The 19826-nt window shown below is 43.0% G+C and overlaps 1 protein-coding gene across 1 annotated transcript in view; it reads left to right on the top strand.

The window, feature by feature from the left end:
* Positions 1 to 19519, top strand: part of pcmtd1 (protein-L-isoaspartate (D-aspartate) O-methyltransferase domain containing 1) — a 30334-nt gene extending 10815 nt beyond the window's left edge. The window contains exons 2-6 of the mRNA XM_083653853.1: positions 8136 to 8582; positions 8731 to 8833; positions 9122 to 9293; positions 10319 to 10442; positions 16740 to 19519. Coding sequence (XP_083509979.1) covers positions 8276 to 8582; positions 8731 to 8833; positions 9122 to 9293; positions 10319 to 10442; positions 16740 to 17113 — 1080 coding nt within the window. The 5' untranslated portion in view covers positions 8136 to 8275 and the 3' untranslated portion in view covers positions 17114 to 19519. The remainder of the gene's footprint in view (positions 1 to 8135; positions 8583 to 8730; positions 8834 to 9121; positions 9294 to 10318; positions 10443 to 16739) is intronic.
* Positions 19520 to 19826: the final 307 nt, after the last annotated feature.

Genomic DNA, 19826 nt, shown 5'->3' with positions numbered 1-19826 from the left:
TGGCCTTTCGCAGCTCCAGTGTCACTTTATTTCTGGCTGTTGTAAAGTTGTACCTGTCGATGCTTAATCCAGATTTAATGGATTTTTTTAAGTTGATTTTGTTGATGCATTTATGAAACTCAGTCCATCCAAGTTTGTGCACATCAGTCCATTTTCCTTTTTTCCGTAAAGCACTACTTAACTTATAGGCTATTATGCCACTTAACCCCCATTAGGAATGACCTAATTTGACTGTTCAGAGAATAGGTAGGCCTATGTCTAAAGGAATCTCATTTGCAATAGAACTGTGCCAGATATCTCCATAAAACTACTGGTTAGTGTTCAATAGCACTTGCTAGCACAACAGCATTTGTCCCTCTGAATCTTTCCTCTTGCCATATACTGTAGGCAACTCATGTACTCTCCCATCATTTGGGAACTGCTCAGATACACACAGGCTTTACAAAAAATATTCTGACATCAAACAGCAATAACATTCTGAAGCACTCAATAAAAAAATGCAGAATGCGATATATTGCAATACTCTAGTATACATAATGTACTAAACATTTTAACAGAGCTGAAAGTACAACTTGCTGTGTGCCACCCTTGTAGTGTACATCACATTATATTGATAACACCAGCCGACATCCCTAAGCCCTCATGGGTCAAGGCAAGATGGAGGGACCAGTGGACGTCAGCCGAACCATCTAGGGTCCACCGCTACATCAAGGACCCCACGGACGTTCCTGGCCAGCACCTGCCCCGAAACCAATATGTCGACTCTCAACCGCCTGAGGACAGGCGTGGGGCGTTTCGGGGCAGACATGCTGAGGTGGGGCCTCGCGGACAGCGCCCAGTGTGAATGTGGGGACCCATCACAGACTGTGGAGCACATAATGAATAGCTGCCCAAAACACCGGCCACCAAACGGTGATCATGGCTTAATTGCCCTGGACGATGACACAGTGGTCTGGCTCGCCTCAACGGAGCTGAAAGTCTAAGAACAAACGCCAGAAGAAGAAAATAACAGTGGACAAATTGACTCAAAACTGTCATTCACAAATTTCATTCAAATGTATTATTATAACCGTATTTGCCCAAAAGGATTCAAAGTGCAACTGTATCACTGAAGACTAAAACAAAATTTAAGCGCAACTGAACAGAATGAAATAAAATAAAAGTGCAATAAGTATTGCACATTTGAAATGTATTTGTCACACTTGAACAATTTCTGGGGCAACTGGCCCACTTGAATTGACACCACCTATTTCAATCCCCAAGACACACACACAGAGACGGAGTAAACTTTATACATTTCCATTTATTAACATTTAGTTTAGGAATAAATCATTAACATACAAAATACTGTTTTCTGCAGATTAAATCAGCTCCCCTCTTCCCAGTAGCTTGTCCCACTAGATCAAACTGCCACAACCAATACTTGTTAGGCCAGTTTCATATTACACTCCATTCCAGAGGACACTGCAATTCAGCAAACATTTGGGCACACATGCATAAGATCAAGCTCATAATTTAACAACATGGGTAAAACCAAACCACACCACACAATTCAAGACCGTCTAAGAGATAGGCTAAAGCACGTCAAGCCAAATCATTTCACCCATCTGTTCAGGGGTCGAAGCACAGCACACCACTAGGCCGTAAAAGATTAGTTTAGTTAGTTAATACCTTGGGGAACCTATGGGTAATAAAATATAAATATATATATATAAAATATAATTATGCTGATTGCAGGAAACAGGAGACACCCTAGACAGGACAAAAAACATGAAAGGAATGAAAATACAAAAAATTCCAATATGGCCGACACTAGCCTACTGGCCCAAATTGGAAGAAAACACTAAAATTAGTCCCGTTACTTCTGGGTGCCTGATAAGGAGATTAATGGACAGTTAGTCTATTACAATGCTTCCAGCACTGCTTACCAGCCCCAGAGCTGTTGTGTGGCTTGTGCAGACGGCCATCAGGCCTCGAGGAGAAGGCTGGGAGCCCACAGCGTCCTGGCTGCGTTCAGCTGACTGCATGCATGCATGCATGCATGCGCGCGCGCTGTCCCGGTCTCGCCAGGAGGGTCGGGCTCCAGAGGGGTCCGGAGTGGAGGAGGAGGCGGCGTCAATGCGTCCTGTGGAAGTGGCGTTGGTGAATGACGCTGTTCTTGCAGTGACGTTTTGGGACGCTTCAGTGGACATGAGGAAGATCAGCTGTTCATGTAGACGTCCTCAGGCTGGGAGTCCGGCCGTACTCGAACTGGGAGGAGAGAGGAGGGTGGAGTTAGTGACTCTCTACTTCAGGGTTCTTTTCTAGAGATCATTTTCCAGGACTGTCAGTGATGATCCATCAGTCTATCTATCTATCTATCTATCTATCTATCTATCTATCTATCTATCTTATTATCTATAAAAGGGAACATGTGGGCAATGTTTGTTGTTTCCTAGACTCAGCCCTCAGTCTTAATCCGTTTCACTCCTGTAAGACTGAGAATATTACTATTTAAATCTTTGCATAACGTTAGGTGGCGCTGTTGGAAACCTTGCATCGGAGAACCAATCATGAGTGTTGTGGGCGGGCCTGCTTTCTGGGCGCAGTGACGCTCATGCAGAACCAGTGTCTCGCAAAACATTGCAGCGTTTGCGGAGAAACATATTAATCACTTAGAAACAAACATAACCTGTTAATAGGACGTGTTTCATCCGGCCCCGGCGGCTAGAGGTCTTTTCCCCAGCGATAAGACAGACTCCCGAGGCTAACGTTACAGAGCCTGCTGATGACTCACAGTAGCAAGCGGACCACTTCCGGGTAGGAAACATTATTGTAAAATAAACAACAGCTATAAATTTTGTTTGGAGCATATCAGCTTCATGCTCTGTGTTAGGACTATGATAAATGGCATTGCCGCTACCAAATAAAATTATAATAATAAATGTAGGCGTGTCTGCTGCCGGCCGTTCTCGCCGGGCTCGGACAGACAGTTTCTGGCAGTGAAATTCCCAGACGTTTGGTGGCGCAGCTCACCAAACCTCTGGGAGCAGAGACTAGTTGTTTCCCTGTTTCAATTACCCCCATCACCGATGATGTCATAAGACTGTTGATGTCATCAGTGATGTCATCAGATGTGAAGTTGTGACATCATCAGTGATGCCATAAGAGCAATTGTGATGCCATCAGCGATGAAGTTGTGACATCATCAGTGATGTCATAAGAGCAGGTGAGCCCATACGGTGGGCGAGGCCGCGCAGTGGCTGAGCTGCGCATGCGAGCTGCAGGCCAGCTCGGCAGCCAGCAGCGTGGGCGAGGCCGCGCAGCGGGCGAGCCTTGGAATCGCGAGATTCCTAGTAGATTAATATGTTCCTCTCTGTGGAAATCTGATTTAAAAAATGTGCTATGCAAACACACCTACATGTAGCGATGGAATTTATACTTTTAGGATGGAATGTGTATTTGTGTAAACTTAATAAAAACTACTACAGTTACCAGTCCCCTATATTTACATTTGAAGGATAGCATAACTTACATTATTCAGAGGTCGTTGCTCGATGGCGTTTCTGATCTGGGCTCCTCAGTCAGACAGACAGATGACAGAAAAACCTAGATCTGCTCTCTCTCTCACACACACACACACACACACACACACACACACACACAATCAACAATCAAATTAGTATTGTAACAGACTGTTCAGTGTTGAACAGTCTGGCTATACTGTTGCAGCTAAGCTAAATGCACTAACACGGCTCCTCCGCACTTTAACGTCACAAATAAACAAAACTGTGAATAATCCCACCGCTGATACCAATGTAGCCGTGTATTCGGGTCCGCCTATTCACACTTTGTTAAGAAAATAAACGGTAGTCAGGCTGTAACGTTATAAAAGGCTTGACTTTATTATCCGAATACCACAGCAGGACCACAACAACCCTTGAGTGAACACTAAACAGAGCCTCACATACAAACGCAAATAGATCACAACACTGAACAGTCCGTTACAGTAGCCAAATAACCAGATGGATTTATGAATGGCTCTGATAATATGTCATAGCATTACGATAAGTGTATCGCGTAACGATCAGGCTAAGCTAGGCTTAACGTTAACGTGATACATAAAGCCCTGAACCGAGCTGGCTAGTGGCTCATTTAACGTCGTTAGGAAAGTTACATAAGGGATTTAAATGCATGTGTTTGCCACATAAGTGATTCGGCAATCGGCATTGCTCTTGTTAGTTTAACAAAACTAATGAAAAGAACGTGAGCTTGTAGCTAACAACAGGAATGCCTCATGAGAGTATACCGCTAGCTAACAAAATGCCACCGGCGGCCCGACTGTAATAAACGAACATTAATGTCTGGCCTCATGCATTTGCTGGTTGAACCATCGATCGACAGTATAATTTATCAACACATTATGCCATGGATGGTAACATTGCCCAGCGCATTCAGCTTGATAAAGCATGCCAACTAATAGCTATGCTAACCTAGAAAGAGAAAGATCTCTTTCTAGGTTAGCATAGCTAGCCGAAAGACAGTTCCAATCGGAGGTAGCAAGCTAATGTTTACGACTAGTTAGCTAACAATAGCTAACGTTAAAGCTAGCAATTGTAACGTTAGTGAACAGGAATGCCACGATGAAACATAAAATAAACACTCAAAATACCGACTAACTAACATTAATCGCTGGTCTTGCGTTAGCCAGTATCGACAGTAAATACCATTGACAGTAAAACACATTGATAACCTGATAGCGTTAAACCGGGTGTCCTGTTTCAACCAGGCTATAGAGCTAGTCATACTATAGCGATTAAAAACCACATCTACCAAATGTCTAAACACTAATAACGTGACTATAAACAAATGTAACGATACCTGCTAACATGAACTGTTTGCGTGTTGGTAGAAAAAACCTTCTTCTTCTTCTTTTTTGGAGTTTGATGGCGGTTGGCAAACATATGTATGTGCATTACCGCCACCTACTGGAGTTTAGAAAACCGCCCACACGGGACAGCCTAAAACTAAAACAAATGCACCCAGAAACCACCCAGGGATATTTGATTGGTCAACATTATACTGGCTTTCTATTGGTTTATCTTTTTGATACTGATGTTTCGCTCTAAATCCAAGAGCAAAGAGAAAATCCAAGAGGAGAAATTCCAAGAGAGAGCACACTCAATTTGAATGGGAGCATAGACTGAGAGCACAAGCAGACAAAATCGAAGTCCGAGGACATGATATTTGAATGTGAGTGCATGAAATCTGTCCATAAAGAAAAGTTTTGAGCGCGAGCGTAAAGTTTTGAGCGCGAGTGTAAAGTTTTGAGCGCGAGCGTATAGTTTGAGGACAAGCAGAGTAAATCTGAGCACACGCAGGGGCTTTTTGAGTCCAAGGGTCGAAAATATGAACGTGAAATTGATAAATAATGCTCTCAAATTTCTTGAACACCCTCTTGAATATAGATTCTATTATAATTCCATAATTTAGTGGCCAAAATGAGTGAACACAGGTTCAGCACCATGGAGAGCTCCATTCCTTCACTAGCGATGGAAGACACCCGAGTGGAGGAGCACAGCTGAGCGGAGTTGAAATCAGCCACGGAAGTGGACTATGAAAACCCTCTGGGGAGACAGAGGAGAGGCTGCATGCCACCTCTTTGACCGACACCTGACTAAATTGCCAGTCACCCAGGGACGGGTATTCTGCTAGTATTTTAATACCTCCACCAAGGAAAAAGGGGGGTAGCTAGGGATAGGAAGGTCGTAGAGAGTCGGGGTTTGAGGGGTGGGTACCTGGGGGAGTGGTTAAGTGTATCTGAGTGGTGCGATGGGGTGTCATCAGGAAAGGGGGCGGGGCTATGGAAAAGAGGTCATAGCTCGGGATAGGAAGGTTGTAAAGAATCAGGGTTTGAGGGGTGGGTAGGGGGAGTGGCCGGGGGTGGGTCAGGGTTAGGGACAGTATTGGCCTTGGCGGAGGTCTGCACTCTCAGAGTGCACTTCTAGTTAGATATGATTTTGTCCAGAATTGTATGACTGTGTTTGTACAGTAGGTAGAGAGATAACATAAACTATGATCAAAACAGTCATTCTTCTTCTACATTCTGTAGCCCTGGTGGTCCCCGGACCCCACGTTGAGAACCACTGCTCTACAGACTCTGTGGACAGCAGTGGTGGGAGGGACGTGGTCAGGAAAGGGGCGGTGCTAGGAACAAGGGCCCTGGTTTTCCTTACTGTGCAGTTTGTCTTCCAGTGCTGGCTTGTGGTTCCGGTTTATGTTGGAGTGTTATTGCAATTTTTTAGGGTTTTAGTCCATTTTATTTTTAGCTGTGACCAGCAGCGACTGGTGCGTCGCTCTGTCAGTTGGTTGGTTGGTCGGTTGGCCTCAGACTTGGAAAAACCCCGCTTGGTGTGACCAAGTGAAACCATTTTTATAAGCATTTGAGATGTCTATGGAAATCCCTTGGTGCGTATGCCGCCGAATCCGTAAGAGGGCGTGACTTTGGCCCTCTATAAGCTAGTTGTTTTGGATGAATGAGTGAATTGGTGTAAGTGTACTGCAGTGCATTTCCCTGGCTTCTATTTCCTTCCGCTGCAGGAAACTCAAAGGACTATGTATTACAGGGAGGTCAGAGGAGGGGAAAAAATAGGACAAAAACAAACAAACAGCGCTCTACTATCACTGCTGGTGAGCGAATCAATGGTTGTTTTGCCTGCGAGAAAGAGCCAATGGAAAATCAGCTCAGCGGGGCCCCACCACCACTACAAAGTCACCTCTGAATTGAATCTTTATTAGCTGAGTCAGATGTGGAGATGCTGAGGAGGCACAAGGCAGAGAGGGGACTCAACGCTCGTCTCCCTCAGCTGCATCTCCAGCCGTACCATTCATCTGACTCTGTCCCGTTCATCTGACTCTGTCCCGTTCATCTGACTCTGTCCTGTTCATCTGACTCTGTCCTGTTCATCTAACCCTGTGGTCGTGCTGGAGACTTTTGATCAAACCATCTGTCAAATGTTTAAAAAGCAGCAGGTTAAGGCCATTCCTCCAATTTTTTTTTACTTTGATATGGATTTTATAGTGAGGTGTTTCACAGTTGCTTATTACACACAAGTGAGTTGAATCTGTCAGAGAGGTTCACAGCTTATATATATATATATATATATATGTATGCCTATCCACCTTATTTCTAGCTGCCATGATGCCTTCTGTGAAATATGGGTGCTTCTTCTGGTGTAATCCTCCCAGCCCCCCTCACCATTACGTTGTTGACACGGACACAATATAGCCCGTCTGTAAATGATGTTTCAAAGCTGCAGGCGAACCGCGAACGGAGCAAATCACATCCAGCTTGGCCAAAAATCTCGCCGTTAAATATCCAGAGTAGTTCAAAGAGCAACAGAAATAGTGGATGTGAATGATAGATAACATTATTACATTCCCTCAAATAAGTCATCAAACGAGTGTTGTGACAAGCAACTTTATTTTCCAGCGTCTGAGTTTTGAGGAAATGCGCCAGCTGCAACAAACAGTCACGTTCTAGACTGGACCTTGCTTGCACCCATAATTGTTTTACAGCGGGGCATTCAAAAATAAGGTGGATATGTGTTCAGTTCCATAAAGCACAATTTTTCTCAAAGCTAAATATATATTTTTTCGATGGGCCATAGTATATTTAATTAAATAAAAAGGGGGGATGGGGGGTTATACCGTGAAATACGTATACCGACATTTTGGTAGATATACCCTATCATACTGTATGGACAGTACATGGAATACAGAACTATAAGTATGTTTTGGGTGGAGTGCTGAAGTTAAGCCAAAATAAAGTACATGTTTTCCTAAAGGATTGCTCAATATATTGTATCGACTGTAATTAGATATTGTTTGTAGGCATTTCCTTCAGCTTCACACGAGGGAGTTGCAAAACTGGACGTCACGGCGGGCTGACATTTGAATCCTGACTAAAAACAACATGGAACAAAACACCCATCTGTTTTTCTGACATTTGTGAAAAATCGAAAAAAATACTATCCTCAGTTGTGGAAGAAAAGTGATGATGTCAGCAGCACTCTACTTGTCGATCTATCTAACCAGATAGTGTATCTCTCTCCCAGGCTTATGGCCATAACGTGTTCATATGTTGTCTTTGTCAGCTCCCTGGGTGCCTGGACGTGGCCATGGTCTGAACTGAGCCGCAGCGGCAGGACCGTTCATCTCCATGCCTCTCTGAGAAAGACACCGCTCGTCCCCGAGTTAAGAGTTCTGCCCTCGCGTTGCCCTTTTCTTCTTGGCCATGGGGGGAGCTGTGAGCGCAGGCGAGGACAACGACGACCTGATCGACAACCTGAAGGAGGCGCAGTACATCCGGACAGACAAAGTGGAGCAGGCTTTCCGGGCCATAGACCGGGGCGACTACTACCTGGACGACTACCGGGACAATGCCTACAAAGACCTGGCGTGGAAGCACGGTAACATCCACCTGTCCGCCCCCTGCATATACTCTGAGGTGATGGAGGCCCTCAAGCTGCAGCCGGGACTCTCCTTTCTCAACCTGGGCAGCGGCACCGGCTACCTGAGCACCATGGTTGGCCTCATCGTAGGTGAGCCAGAGACGTCCGCTTTTTTGGGGGTTTTCCGTGTGTGGAAAGTGGAAATGAAGTGGAAACTGATAGGCGGTGTTAGGACATGTCACGTGTAATGTATGGTTGATTTTAAACAAGAATGTTTTTGTTTTGTTTCTCTTTCAAGGGCCATTCGGTGTGAACCATGGAGTTGAGCTCCATAAGGATGTGGTAGAATATGCAAGAGAGAAACTGGAGGATTTCATAAAGAATAGTGACAGCTTTGATAAGTGAGTAGTACATGCTTCATGACATACATATTTCAGTTGACAGTGGAGTACATGCATTCAAATCATTCAGATCTACAAGTGCTAGTCACAATTTCGCCTGCCAATTTTCAAATATTTTACTCCCGTTTGCCTCGAGACATTGTCTTGCAAATTAAATACATCTGACTGCATTTAATTTTGTTGATTTTGTTTTGCATAATTTGCTCACAGTTCACTTCATGCGGCGATGAGCCCGCGAGGGGAAGATATTTCCCGTGGTTGTTTGATGTGTTTTGTTTGGCTCCGCAGGTTTGAGTTCTGTGAACCTGTCTTCGTGGTGGGGAATTGCCTTGAAATCTCAACAGACAGTCACCAATATGATCGCATTTACTGCGGTGCAGGAGTGCAGAAGGATCATGAAAATTACATGAAAGTACTGCTCAAAGTCGGAGGCATTCTGGTGATGCCTATAGAGGATCAGGTGAGTGGCTCAATCAATCAATCAATCAACCAATCAAAGTTCTATTTATATAGCGCCAAATCACAACAAGAGTTATCTCAAGCTGCTTTAAAAATAGTGCAGGCAGAAGACCAGGCTTTTTATAAAGCTTAAAGCATCAGAATGACACACAGTACACACCATGATTGATATTCATAATGAGCTGCAAGACTTGTTAGGCAACATTCACATGTATTATTGAGCCACAGTCGAAGGACATTATGCTGTATGAAAAATACATTTTATAGAAACTTAAACGGCAATTGATTAATTGATTAAGAATTTAATCGATCAAATATAACAGATTAATCGACAATACAGGCTATGTGCAATTTTTTTCTTTTATGAAATGATTTACCACCACAAGGGGGCGCAATTTAACTTTCACCGCTTTTGCAGAGGACAAATAAAGCCAAGCAAGCAGGCAAAAAGTCCACTGTGGGAGAAATGTCTCAAAAAGACATTATTCATTCATTGTAAGCATTGTAATACAATGTTGAAATACAGCACAAGTTTGCTTGGATGACGAACTTGATGAGTAGGCCTAACGACGGGTGTAAAACCCCCATTTGTGTTTTCTAATTTCTATGGCAAAAGCTGTTTTTATTTAATTAACATAATCGGTCGATAAGGAAATGGATTAAAATTTGCATCCCTAATGGAGATACTGTGGGCCATGTATGACGGCGTGTGGAAAATGTGGGTACGTTGGTAAAGAAAATACTTTGCAAGAGCAGGAAACATCCTGAAAGGAGGGTAAAGATTGTGACGGATTCAGGGTCGAGGATTTTGGGCAACTCAAGGCAGCTGAAAACTGAAGCAAAACTCTGGTCAGATGTTGTCGCCCATCTCATCTGTCTGTCTGCCAGCGTGGCATTACGCTCTCTGAGGTGGCACAGGCGCCAAACACATTGACAGCTTATTGTGGCAGGATTTAATTCTTCATCATGACTGGGTGTCTGGTTCAGTTGATGTGAAGCTGTTTGTCCGTGTGTGTGTGCTGTCAGCTGACCCAGATAACCAGGACCGGCCAGTGCTCCTGGGACAGTAAAAACATCTTGGCCGTGTCCTTCGCCCCCCTGGTCCAGCAGAGCAGAGCGGATGGAGACAAGCCCGATGCCGTCCAGCTGCGTAAGTCCCACACAATATTCACAGGGATGTGAGACGCCCATTCTAAAGCCACATCTGCCACTTGCCAGCCCTGCAGCTTCACAATTCCAATTATTTCCTCTCCTTGAAATAGTAAGATGCAATTTTTCCTTTTTTAAAGCTCGATTGCGTAACTTTTACATAGAAATGAACGTCCGTTACGTTCAAGACATTGCCAAACGAGTTCCGACAATGCTGATTAAGCCTATCACTGAGATAGACTTCTGGCCGGCCTAGCCGGCTAATTTCCCTTCGGCTAACTTGAATGGGGATAAAAATAATTCAGCCGTGCGGCTCTTTTAGACTTTCCACATGTTATTGGACCGAATGTGTCCATTTCTGAAGTGAAACGAGTCATTTGGCAGGGCTGTGTGACGTTCAAAACCATCCACTTTTACAGCCCCGACGGAGTAGGCTACAGTGAATGCTGCCTTCAAGTGCTGCTCGGATTGTCCCATTTCCAGGAAGTTGTTCTTCCTCAGTCTATTCTTTTAAATGGTAATGGGGGAAACTATTCCCAAGCCCAATTCCAATCCGCCTCCTAAAGACTCAAGCCCTGTTCCCTCACTCCCTCTAATGGCCGCCATCTGAAAGTGGTTGAGTCATCAAGTGTGGAAGGGATCCACATTGGATAAGTAGGAGGATTGGGACAGCAGAGCCCTTTGCACTTGACAAGATGATGTTGACTCTGGCAGGTTTGGGGCTCGCTATATATTGTTTATTGTCAAGACGCCTAAGGTGTTTGAGGGATAGACTGATGAGTCTGTTCTCATCCAGGCTCTGGCTCTACAGAGTGGACAACAGGTCATTTAAAAATAATAAATGTAGCCTACTGCAAAATCTGCAATTGATAACTCTGTAATTATAATTAAAATAAGCTTAATAATGACATGTCACCCAACATTATACACAATGTCAATACTGTGCAATACAGATTCGGTAAAACTATTTCTCATTCATCAAAAAAGTTGTGGATTGCAATTGTAATAGAAATGGTCGATGATTATACTAGGATTGTGTAATATAACTACTTGCATTCCTCTGATATAATATTTTTGTCTAATCTGAAATGCCTATTAATGTAATGTTTCATTGTCAATTTACGCATTCCAGCGCACCCCGTACACGCGGCTCCTCGGTCTCCTCGTTCATTTCGCGCGTGTGTTCTTTTCTTTTTTTAACAGATATTTGCGGAATTCCCCGGTAACCCCGTTTTATACGTCACAACGCTATGCATTGTGGGCAATTCCCTTTCCGTAAGTGGCCACAGCTGCTCCCTTACGGTAAGCGGGCAGAAAGGGCTCACTTCGAGCCCTCATTCACTTTGCGATTTCACCGTGGGACATCCCTAAGCCCTCACTCCCTTCACGTGAACGCGCCTCTAAGGGGGTGAGTCAGTAAGGGGGCAAATTGGAATTGGGCTAAAGATTCTGCACTACAAAAGTTACACACTCCAGCCTTTTTTAAGTACTAGGCATCTCGTATGCTCGATTCCTAGGCTCGGTAGCGCGGCCTCGTCCGCCCTGCAGCTCGCCGAGCTGGCCCTGCAGCTCGCATACACAGCTCGGCCATGCTGCGTGGCCTCGCCTGCTCTATTGGCATGCGCAAGCGCACAATTGCCCCCCCCCCCAAAAAAATAAAATAAAAAATAAAATAGGCAGTGCTGTTAAAAAGGTCAACCGGATGTGACAGATAAACAAGTTTAAAAATGCATTTGGGAGAAGTAGAGAATTTGTTGACATTAGTCTTGGTACTGTGTGGAAAACATAACTGAATTTTCCAGAAAATGTCACATACGCTTATTCTTTTGAGTTCAGCCCATCATAACTCAAGGAACCTATAACTGAAAGGCTCTAAACACATGTTGATAACACTGGTAAACATCAAGTGTGTTCAGCAGGCTTATTTATGCCAGGCAGCAACAATATTACAGACGTCTGTAACAACATAAGACACATGCACTGTAGAACTGAAGAGAAGTCCTTCATCTGAACAAAACACATGTTTAACCTTTGACCAACTGCTTAACATTCACACACTTTGCAAGTAGAACAGGTTGCAAAACAATTCAGTTCAGTTGTCTATGACCCATGTAAATGACCAGGCAAACCATTTCCCCCCCAATATTTATATATATTCATAGAACAATACACAAACAAGAGAAACAAACAGGCTCAGACACAGGAAAAGAAGAGAGAAAAAAAATACATAAATCTTTGACATTTAGCATTGTAACGTGGTGCTGCCAGCCACATAAGCTGCTTGTACGAGATATTGTGCATGGGATCCTACGCAAGGGCTCCATGGGAAACCAGCCAGGCAGGCCGTCCATCACCCCTAGCCTCAGTCACTAGTCACTCTTAACCTCGTCAAAGTGGCCAAAAACAGGTCCCAGATAGTTGAGAACCTTCTAAGCGAGTTGGCTCTCAGGAACCTCAGTCTTTCGATGTGTAAAATAGAGATCATGTCCATCAGCCACACCTGAAAAGAAGGTGAAGAGGAGGAATTCCATTCCTTCAAAATCTCTTGGACAGTTGTCCCCAGCGTCAGAGATTGCTTGCACGGCTGTAGGGAAGTTCAGAGAGGACTCCGAGCAGCCGAAGATGGCGATTCTGCCTCCGGCTGCAGGGTTATTTTGTAGGCTACCAGGCAAACCAGTTAATTAGAACACATTACCAGTCAACTCTCTTAATTGGGTTAAGGCAATTAACTGTATTGTAGTGAATAGGTTTCAGTGCCTTTGAGGCCTCTGAAAAGGGTCGTACCGCTGGCAGTTAACTGTTAATGGTTATACAGCTGCAAAACCCACACGTGAAACTGAACTGATTTGCGTTTCAGTGCCAACTTGTAGTTTTATGTAAGAGTCCCAAAAGAAGGAAGGAAAAAACAAAGCAGTATGAAGCCAGGCAAACTGATCGGAGAGTGGCACACCGATTTTAAAGTTAGCATCTTCCAACATGCAGAGACACAGCAAAATAACCCAGTTAAATAACCTCGAGCTGCTCTGCATGTCAGTTAAATAACCTCGAGCTGCTCTGCATGTCAGTTAAATAACCTTGAGCTGCTCTGCATGTCAGTTAAATAACCTCGAGCTGCTCTGCATGTCAGTTAAATAACCTCGAGCTGCTCTGCATGTCAGTTAAATAACCTCGAGCTGCTCTGCATGTCAGTTAAATAACCTTGAGCTGCTCTGCATGTCAAGTCAAGTTTCCAATCAAGTGAAGCTTATTTATTTACTGTATACAGCCCATCAACAAAAGCATCTTTCAAAAGGACTTTATAGCAACAATCATCAAAATGAGGCAATACAGTGTTGTTGCTGTTGCTATTATTAGCATCTAGCCTAGCCTACTTGGCAGCACCAACCTTAGAGCCTCAGTGAATTCAAGGAAAACTCCACCCCATAAACCTTGTACTGAGGGGAAAAGTAAATAAATAAAAATGAAGAAAACCTTGGGTCAATTAAAAGTGTGCAATAGGTCCCAAAAAATGGACAAACTCACAAATCAAACGTCTTCTTATTAATCAGGGCAAAAGAAATGAGAGTTTTGATTTGTGTGCTGGTTTTATGCTTGTTTTGATCTTTCTTGCAAACATGCACCTGATAGCTACAGTGTACAGATGGGAGTTCAGGCAGTGCCTTTGTTCACTGTCAGGTGAAGTCAGCTTGTGTAACAGGTGAAAGACACATGTTCATGCTGTCTAGGGCCAACAATTAATCTTGTTTTTTTAAACAATAATCGATTAATCATATTGTCTCCCAATTCCCCCCCGGGGATTATTAAAGTCTTTCTGATTCTGATTCTGATTGTCTATAAAATGTCAAAAATAATGACAAATGGCCTTCGTGTTACCAGAGCCCAAAGACTATAAAGTGATTCATTTAGTATGACCAGCAGGAGCACCATCTTTTTTCACAGCAAATGTGAAGCTGTAACCAGTAAATATTTTGTATTTTAACTTGGTGAAATGAATAAAACAATTAATTATTATCAAAATTATAATAGATTTGTTGAGGAGATCCGTCCGGGCGCCTTGGGCCCGGAGCATAATCTGACCTCGCGGGGAAGGGGGGGGGGGGGGGTTGAAGAACCAATCATCTCCTCTTGTAGGTATGAGCTTGGCGCGTTGTCTATAGCTTGCATTGTCATAGAGGCATGCCAATTATGGCACGTTGGAGGGCCTGGACACCGGCTTGGGGTGACGCCCAGAGGAGAGCTACAGTATGTAGCTCGTCGTCGTCCATAGAATCATTACTCATGCATGCGTTGTTGATGTAGCATAACATCTCAACTCTGATGATGTCATTTTGCTGTTTGGTGTTTCGTCTGATGATGATGTCACATCTGATGTCATAGTGCTGTCGATGGATATGACATCGGTCGGGAAACATCACATGATGTCATAGGTCCCATTGTGATGTCATCGGTGATGATGTCATCACTCTCGATAGATCCAGGAATAGTTGCAGAATGCAGGGATAATGGGTTGTGCAAATTGTCAGGACGCGGGCTGACTGAGGTTAAGCAATGACAAGGACGCTTATGGGGTTATATGCAAATTGCCCAGGCATGGGCGCCGAACGGGGATTGGGAGAGAAGACCACCACCAACGAAATGCATTAATGCTTCCTACCAATCATGGAAGGAGGGATCTTTGGGCTGATAATATAGCAGCTTGCCCTGGATGGATGTAGGACGCATACGCTGATGAAGACCAGCGGCCCAGTTGTTGAAGGGAGGACCCCCCAAAAGAAAACCTATGACATCATCAGTGCATATGACATCATCAGTGATGTCATAAGATGATTTTGGTCAATAATGATGTCATCACTGATGATGTCCAGTGGGACAAAAATTGAAACAAACAGTGCCCACTTGCTCCCTTTTTATATAATCGCAATCTCTCACGCTACGCGCGCTCGATTCCCAGACTCAAAATGGGTTGTGCCTGTGGGTGGACCGCGGGTTGACTCCGGGGGAGATAAAATTGAAACAAAACAGACGATTGCCCACTTGCCCCTTTTATATATATATATATATATATATATATATATATATATATATATATATATATATATATATATATACAGTAGATGTTTATTTGTTTTCAGAGGGACAGACAATTACTCTAGCGAGCAAGATAAAAAAATATGTAGTACTACCCGTACCCACTTATCCACTACTCCAAACACATTCTCCACACATAATAGAACACACACACACACACACACACACACACACACACACACACACACACACACACACACACACACACACACACACACACACACACACACTGTTTTCTGTTAAAATAACAGAAAACAGAGACAAAGCACCAAGAGAGAAGGTTAATACAATTAAGTATAACAGGGTAATCATCAGACATAATGAGGGGATAATGGCATATCACATATTAGGACCTACAGAGATGTCAGTCCATGCTAAGTCCATGCTAGTCCATACTCCTTAGAGACCATCAGAAGGGGCTAGTCCATACTCCTTAGAGACCATCAGAAGGGGCTGGGCCCTGTCCTCTCCAATATAGTCCAGAAAGGGGTCCAAAACCTGAAAAACTTAAATGCTTTATCCTTGAAGCTTATGTGTGATGGCCTGCAAAAACCCTTCAAATGGTGACCCCCCCCCCCCCCCATAAATTAGAATATCATATTAACTTTTTGAATTACTCAGATGGCTCTCTCAGATTAAAAGTTATGATTGTTTTAATCTGTTGTGTCTAAATGTGTCTAAAAGTAAAATGTGAGAAAAATGGCTTTAAACAGACATTCCACAGCATCCTATTTTCTACTGTGGCATTCCACCAAAACCATACAAATTAAATAATTCCTGCCCCCCCCTGAAAATAATTATTCACCATGATGTACTATGAAGATGAAATGTAACCAAATCACTCAAAACCTCAAAAATAACTGCAAAACCCATTTGTCAACAATGTGTGCCAGCGACATGTGAAAGGTTCTCCCAGACCACCACACATATCTTCTAAAGGGATAGGTTCCAATCCATAATCCATCTCCTTGCAGTAAAAAGAAGCACCTTAAGCAGCTTCAGTGAAGAGGGGCTAAGTTAAGGTTGCTGCTGTATGTATTCCCAGAATGCAGGAAATAGGCTCAAGGGCCAGTTTCCCCACACTATTCTTTAACCTCACATGTTTATTCTGACCCAGTTGAAGGACTGATACAGTTGTTTGGATTATTCTTATCTCTCTCCTTTTTAATGTGATGCCCTGAAGGTCTGCGTGATCTTTGTTTGTCCTCAGCTCCTGTGGCTGTGCGGAGCCTTCAGGATCTGTCGCGGGTCTACATCCGCCGCACGCTCCGAAACCTGACCAGCGAGGACAGTCCGGACACGGGGCCGGTGCAAAGAGTCCCCCAGAAGCGCAAACGCAGGCGCTGCCGCCGGCGACGCATCAATACCTACGTTTTTGTAGGTAACCAGCTGATACCCCAAACTGTGGAGAGCGAGGAGGAAGAGCCGCCCGAAGAAGAGCACAAGGAGGTGCAGGAGGAAGAGGAGAGGGACATTGTCGACGTTGAAATCCTTAAGCAAGTGAACGTGTTGAGAGACCAAATCATGGCGTTGCCTCTGCCTGAGTCGCTGAAGGCGTACTTGCTGTATTACAGAGAGAAATGACTGATCCACTGGGTATCCATTCTCCATGGGTGCAGCACCTGCTGAAATGCTTTTCTGTATCTTCACCCTTTTCAGTACAAATGTAGCATTATTTCCATTTAATCTTGATGGCAAAACTGTACTGGAGAGAGACTTCATAGAAAATATTGGATAATGTTATGATTGTCATGGCAAAGTTTCTTTATTAGTTTGTGTTGACATTTTTGATTTGTATATCAAAAACCTTGTATGTAAGAAGTCTACTAAATGGAAATCCTTTCTGAAGCCCGTTTTGAGAGTCCGATTTTATGACGGTGTCGATACCTCTGCACAAGTGTTGCAGATAAAGAATTGTATAAAAAAAACACGTAAAAAAAAAAGTTCTTACTATATTTGTTCAAAAAAATATGATCATGCAAAGATCAAAACTTTTACTGCACCTTTTCTAGAAGCTTTAAACTAACATCAATATCTGGCAATTTCCTGATGCTGAATGGCCACTGAAAGACAGATGGAGCCATTTGAGTTCAAGACTTAAGCTAAGACGTCTTAGCATAATCATGAATGGAGCACTTCTGTCCTTCGTCTTCTTGATGTTCTGTTTGAAGTCAGAGTATTTTTTTTTATACCTACTAGAGATCAGTGAGAGAAGAGATTGTTTTATAATTTCCTCTGCAGGGCATCTTTAAGTGTAACTGCAGCGTTTCTGTAGGATGGGAACATAAGTTAAGTAGCTGACATTAGGCTTTATATGATAAGGCGTTTTAATTTGATTAGTAGTTTTTCAGCCCTTGAATGCCCATCCTTAAGAAATACCCCTTCCCTCTGCGTTTCCTTTATTTCCCTTTGCTGACACACGTAATAATGGTTTAATCCTATCGGAGGGTTCGAGTCATGATGAGGCTGCGTTATTAGGATGTTTAATGGTGACTTAACACTTTCACAGCTTTTTTTTTTTAGAGGGAACCGGGAGTTGTTTCAGGGAGGGACTTCACGTCAATAATAACGATTCTGCACTTGTGACTATAGAAGTCTTAGGTGTTGCTCACTTTGGGTCACATCCCATCATTGATCGCTGGAGGTGATGTCCCAGGTGATCGGGGGAAAACTTAAGTGAACAAATGTTTTGAAGGACTTTAATGAATTTGAGGGCCTTGAGACAAAAAAAGAAAAGTAAACCCCCTCTCAAATTCTATAGTACATTTTTTTATTCACAGCAATGCAAAATCAGTCAGGATTTTGAAGCCTTTTGTATTCTGGACTGTAGAAGTGTCCCCACAAAGCACCTTAGTCTGCAGTCCTTGATTGGAAAAAAGAAGTGCATTTTTTTATTTTATTTGTTGGCTTAATTTGTATTGTGGACTGGATATGCGATGATATCAAAGTACAAATTGCTTACAGAACTTCCATACTGGTGATGGCTTTTAAGTGCCAACATACCCCATCACATAAGGAATTCTGTGAGCTTTTCTCTGGCACAGTAAATTTTCCCAAAACAATGGTATGTTTCTAAAGTACATTCCGCAAGTAAAAAAAGAAAAGCACGCCATTGATAGATGTCACTTTTTTGTTTATTACAACTGTCACAGAGTTGGAATTTTCTTCATCTTACTTTGAATGCATAATTTAGAATTCCAAAAGCGGAGTTGAATGTCGTTGATATTAATTATATTCAATATAAAAGTGATATATATGTATGATTATCATGTTGGTTATGCATAAAGGTTTAATTTACAGTTGGTCTTTTGTAGCGCCCTCTTGCTGTACTGTATCTTGACACTGGGAACTCTGTAGATCAAATCTCCACTGCTGTCTGTTAAATAGATATACATGTTAGCGCTCTAGGTCTTCATTTTGTTCAGGTGTAATGTAAAATATGTTTTAAAATGGGGTTGATTATTCTATTGGTTGTTTTTGTGTGTGAAGAGGTAACATTTATTTTCTGTAGGTTTTTACACTCAGTGGAAAGCTTTTCAAGTCGGCAATAATGGCAGTAATTTCCCTGCTAATAATTACCAGTTAACAACTTGGTCCCATTTGATATGTACAGTATCCATAAAAAATTCAGAAGACAAATTATTGGCACGTAACCATTGTCGCAAATATAATTGCTAACTAGAGAGCACATTAGGAATTGAAAGCAGGGGGCCTTCAACCTAGACGCTCAGGTCATGCCAAGTTGCACCAAAGTTAGCGGGACTGTTATGACTACAGTAATGTGGATAGCATTGATTACAAAAATGGCACCCAGTAAAGACCAATTCACGACCAATTTTATGGTCTTCTATTCAGTTAATTTGTAAAGAGCCAAAACTATTCTGTTGCTATTTATCAGGCCTATGTTGATTTCTCAGTGTGTGCAGTTCATTTTGAAAATGTGTCGTTCCTCCGTAAATGTTTGGCACAAAAATAAAGGTCACAGTCACATTCTGCCTTTTTAATCATTGTAACTTGAAGGGATACACCACCTTTTTGGAAGTTTAGCTCATTTGCCACATCCCCCCCACGTAACCAAGATACACCATGCCTTACCGGCACTGTCCGCTCAGTTTACAGTGAGCTACAGTCGTGAAGTTAGTAATCATCTCCATAGAATGGAGGCTATAATGGTACAAATGGTATAATGGTAGAAATCTGTCAAAACACACATCTCACAGTGCCAAAATACATGTTGTGCTTTGGGTACTCACCACACGATGAAATGTTAATGGTCTTTTTGGAAGGAAAAGAGGTC

This window comes from Poromitra crassiceps, assembly GCF_964638095.1.
Source record: "Poromitra crassiceps genome assembly, chromosome: 17".
Lineage (NCBI taxonomy): Eukaryota > Metazoa > Chordata > Actinopteri > Beryciformes > Melamphaidae > Poromitra > Poromitra crassiceps.
Note: the sequence above shows the minus strand (reverse complement) of the source record. Positions and strands in the feature narration are given on the sequence as shown.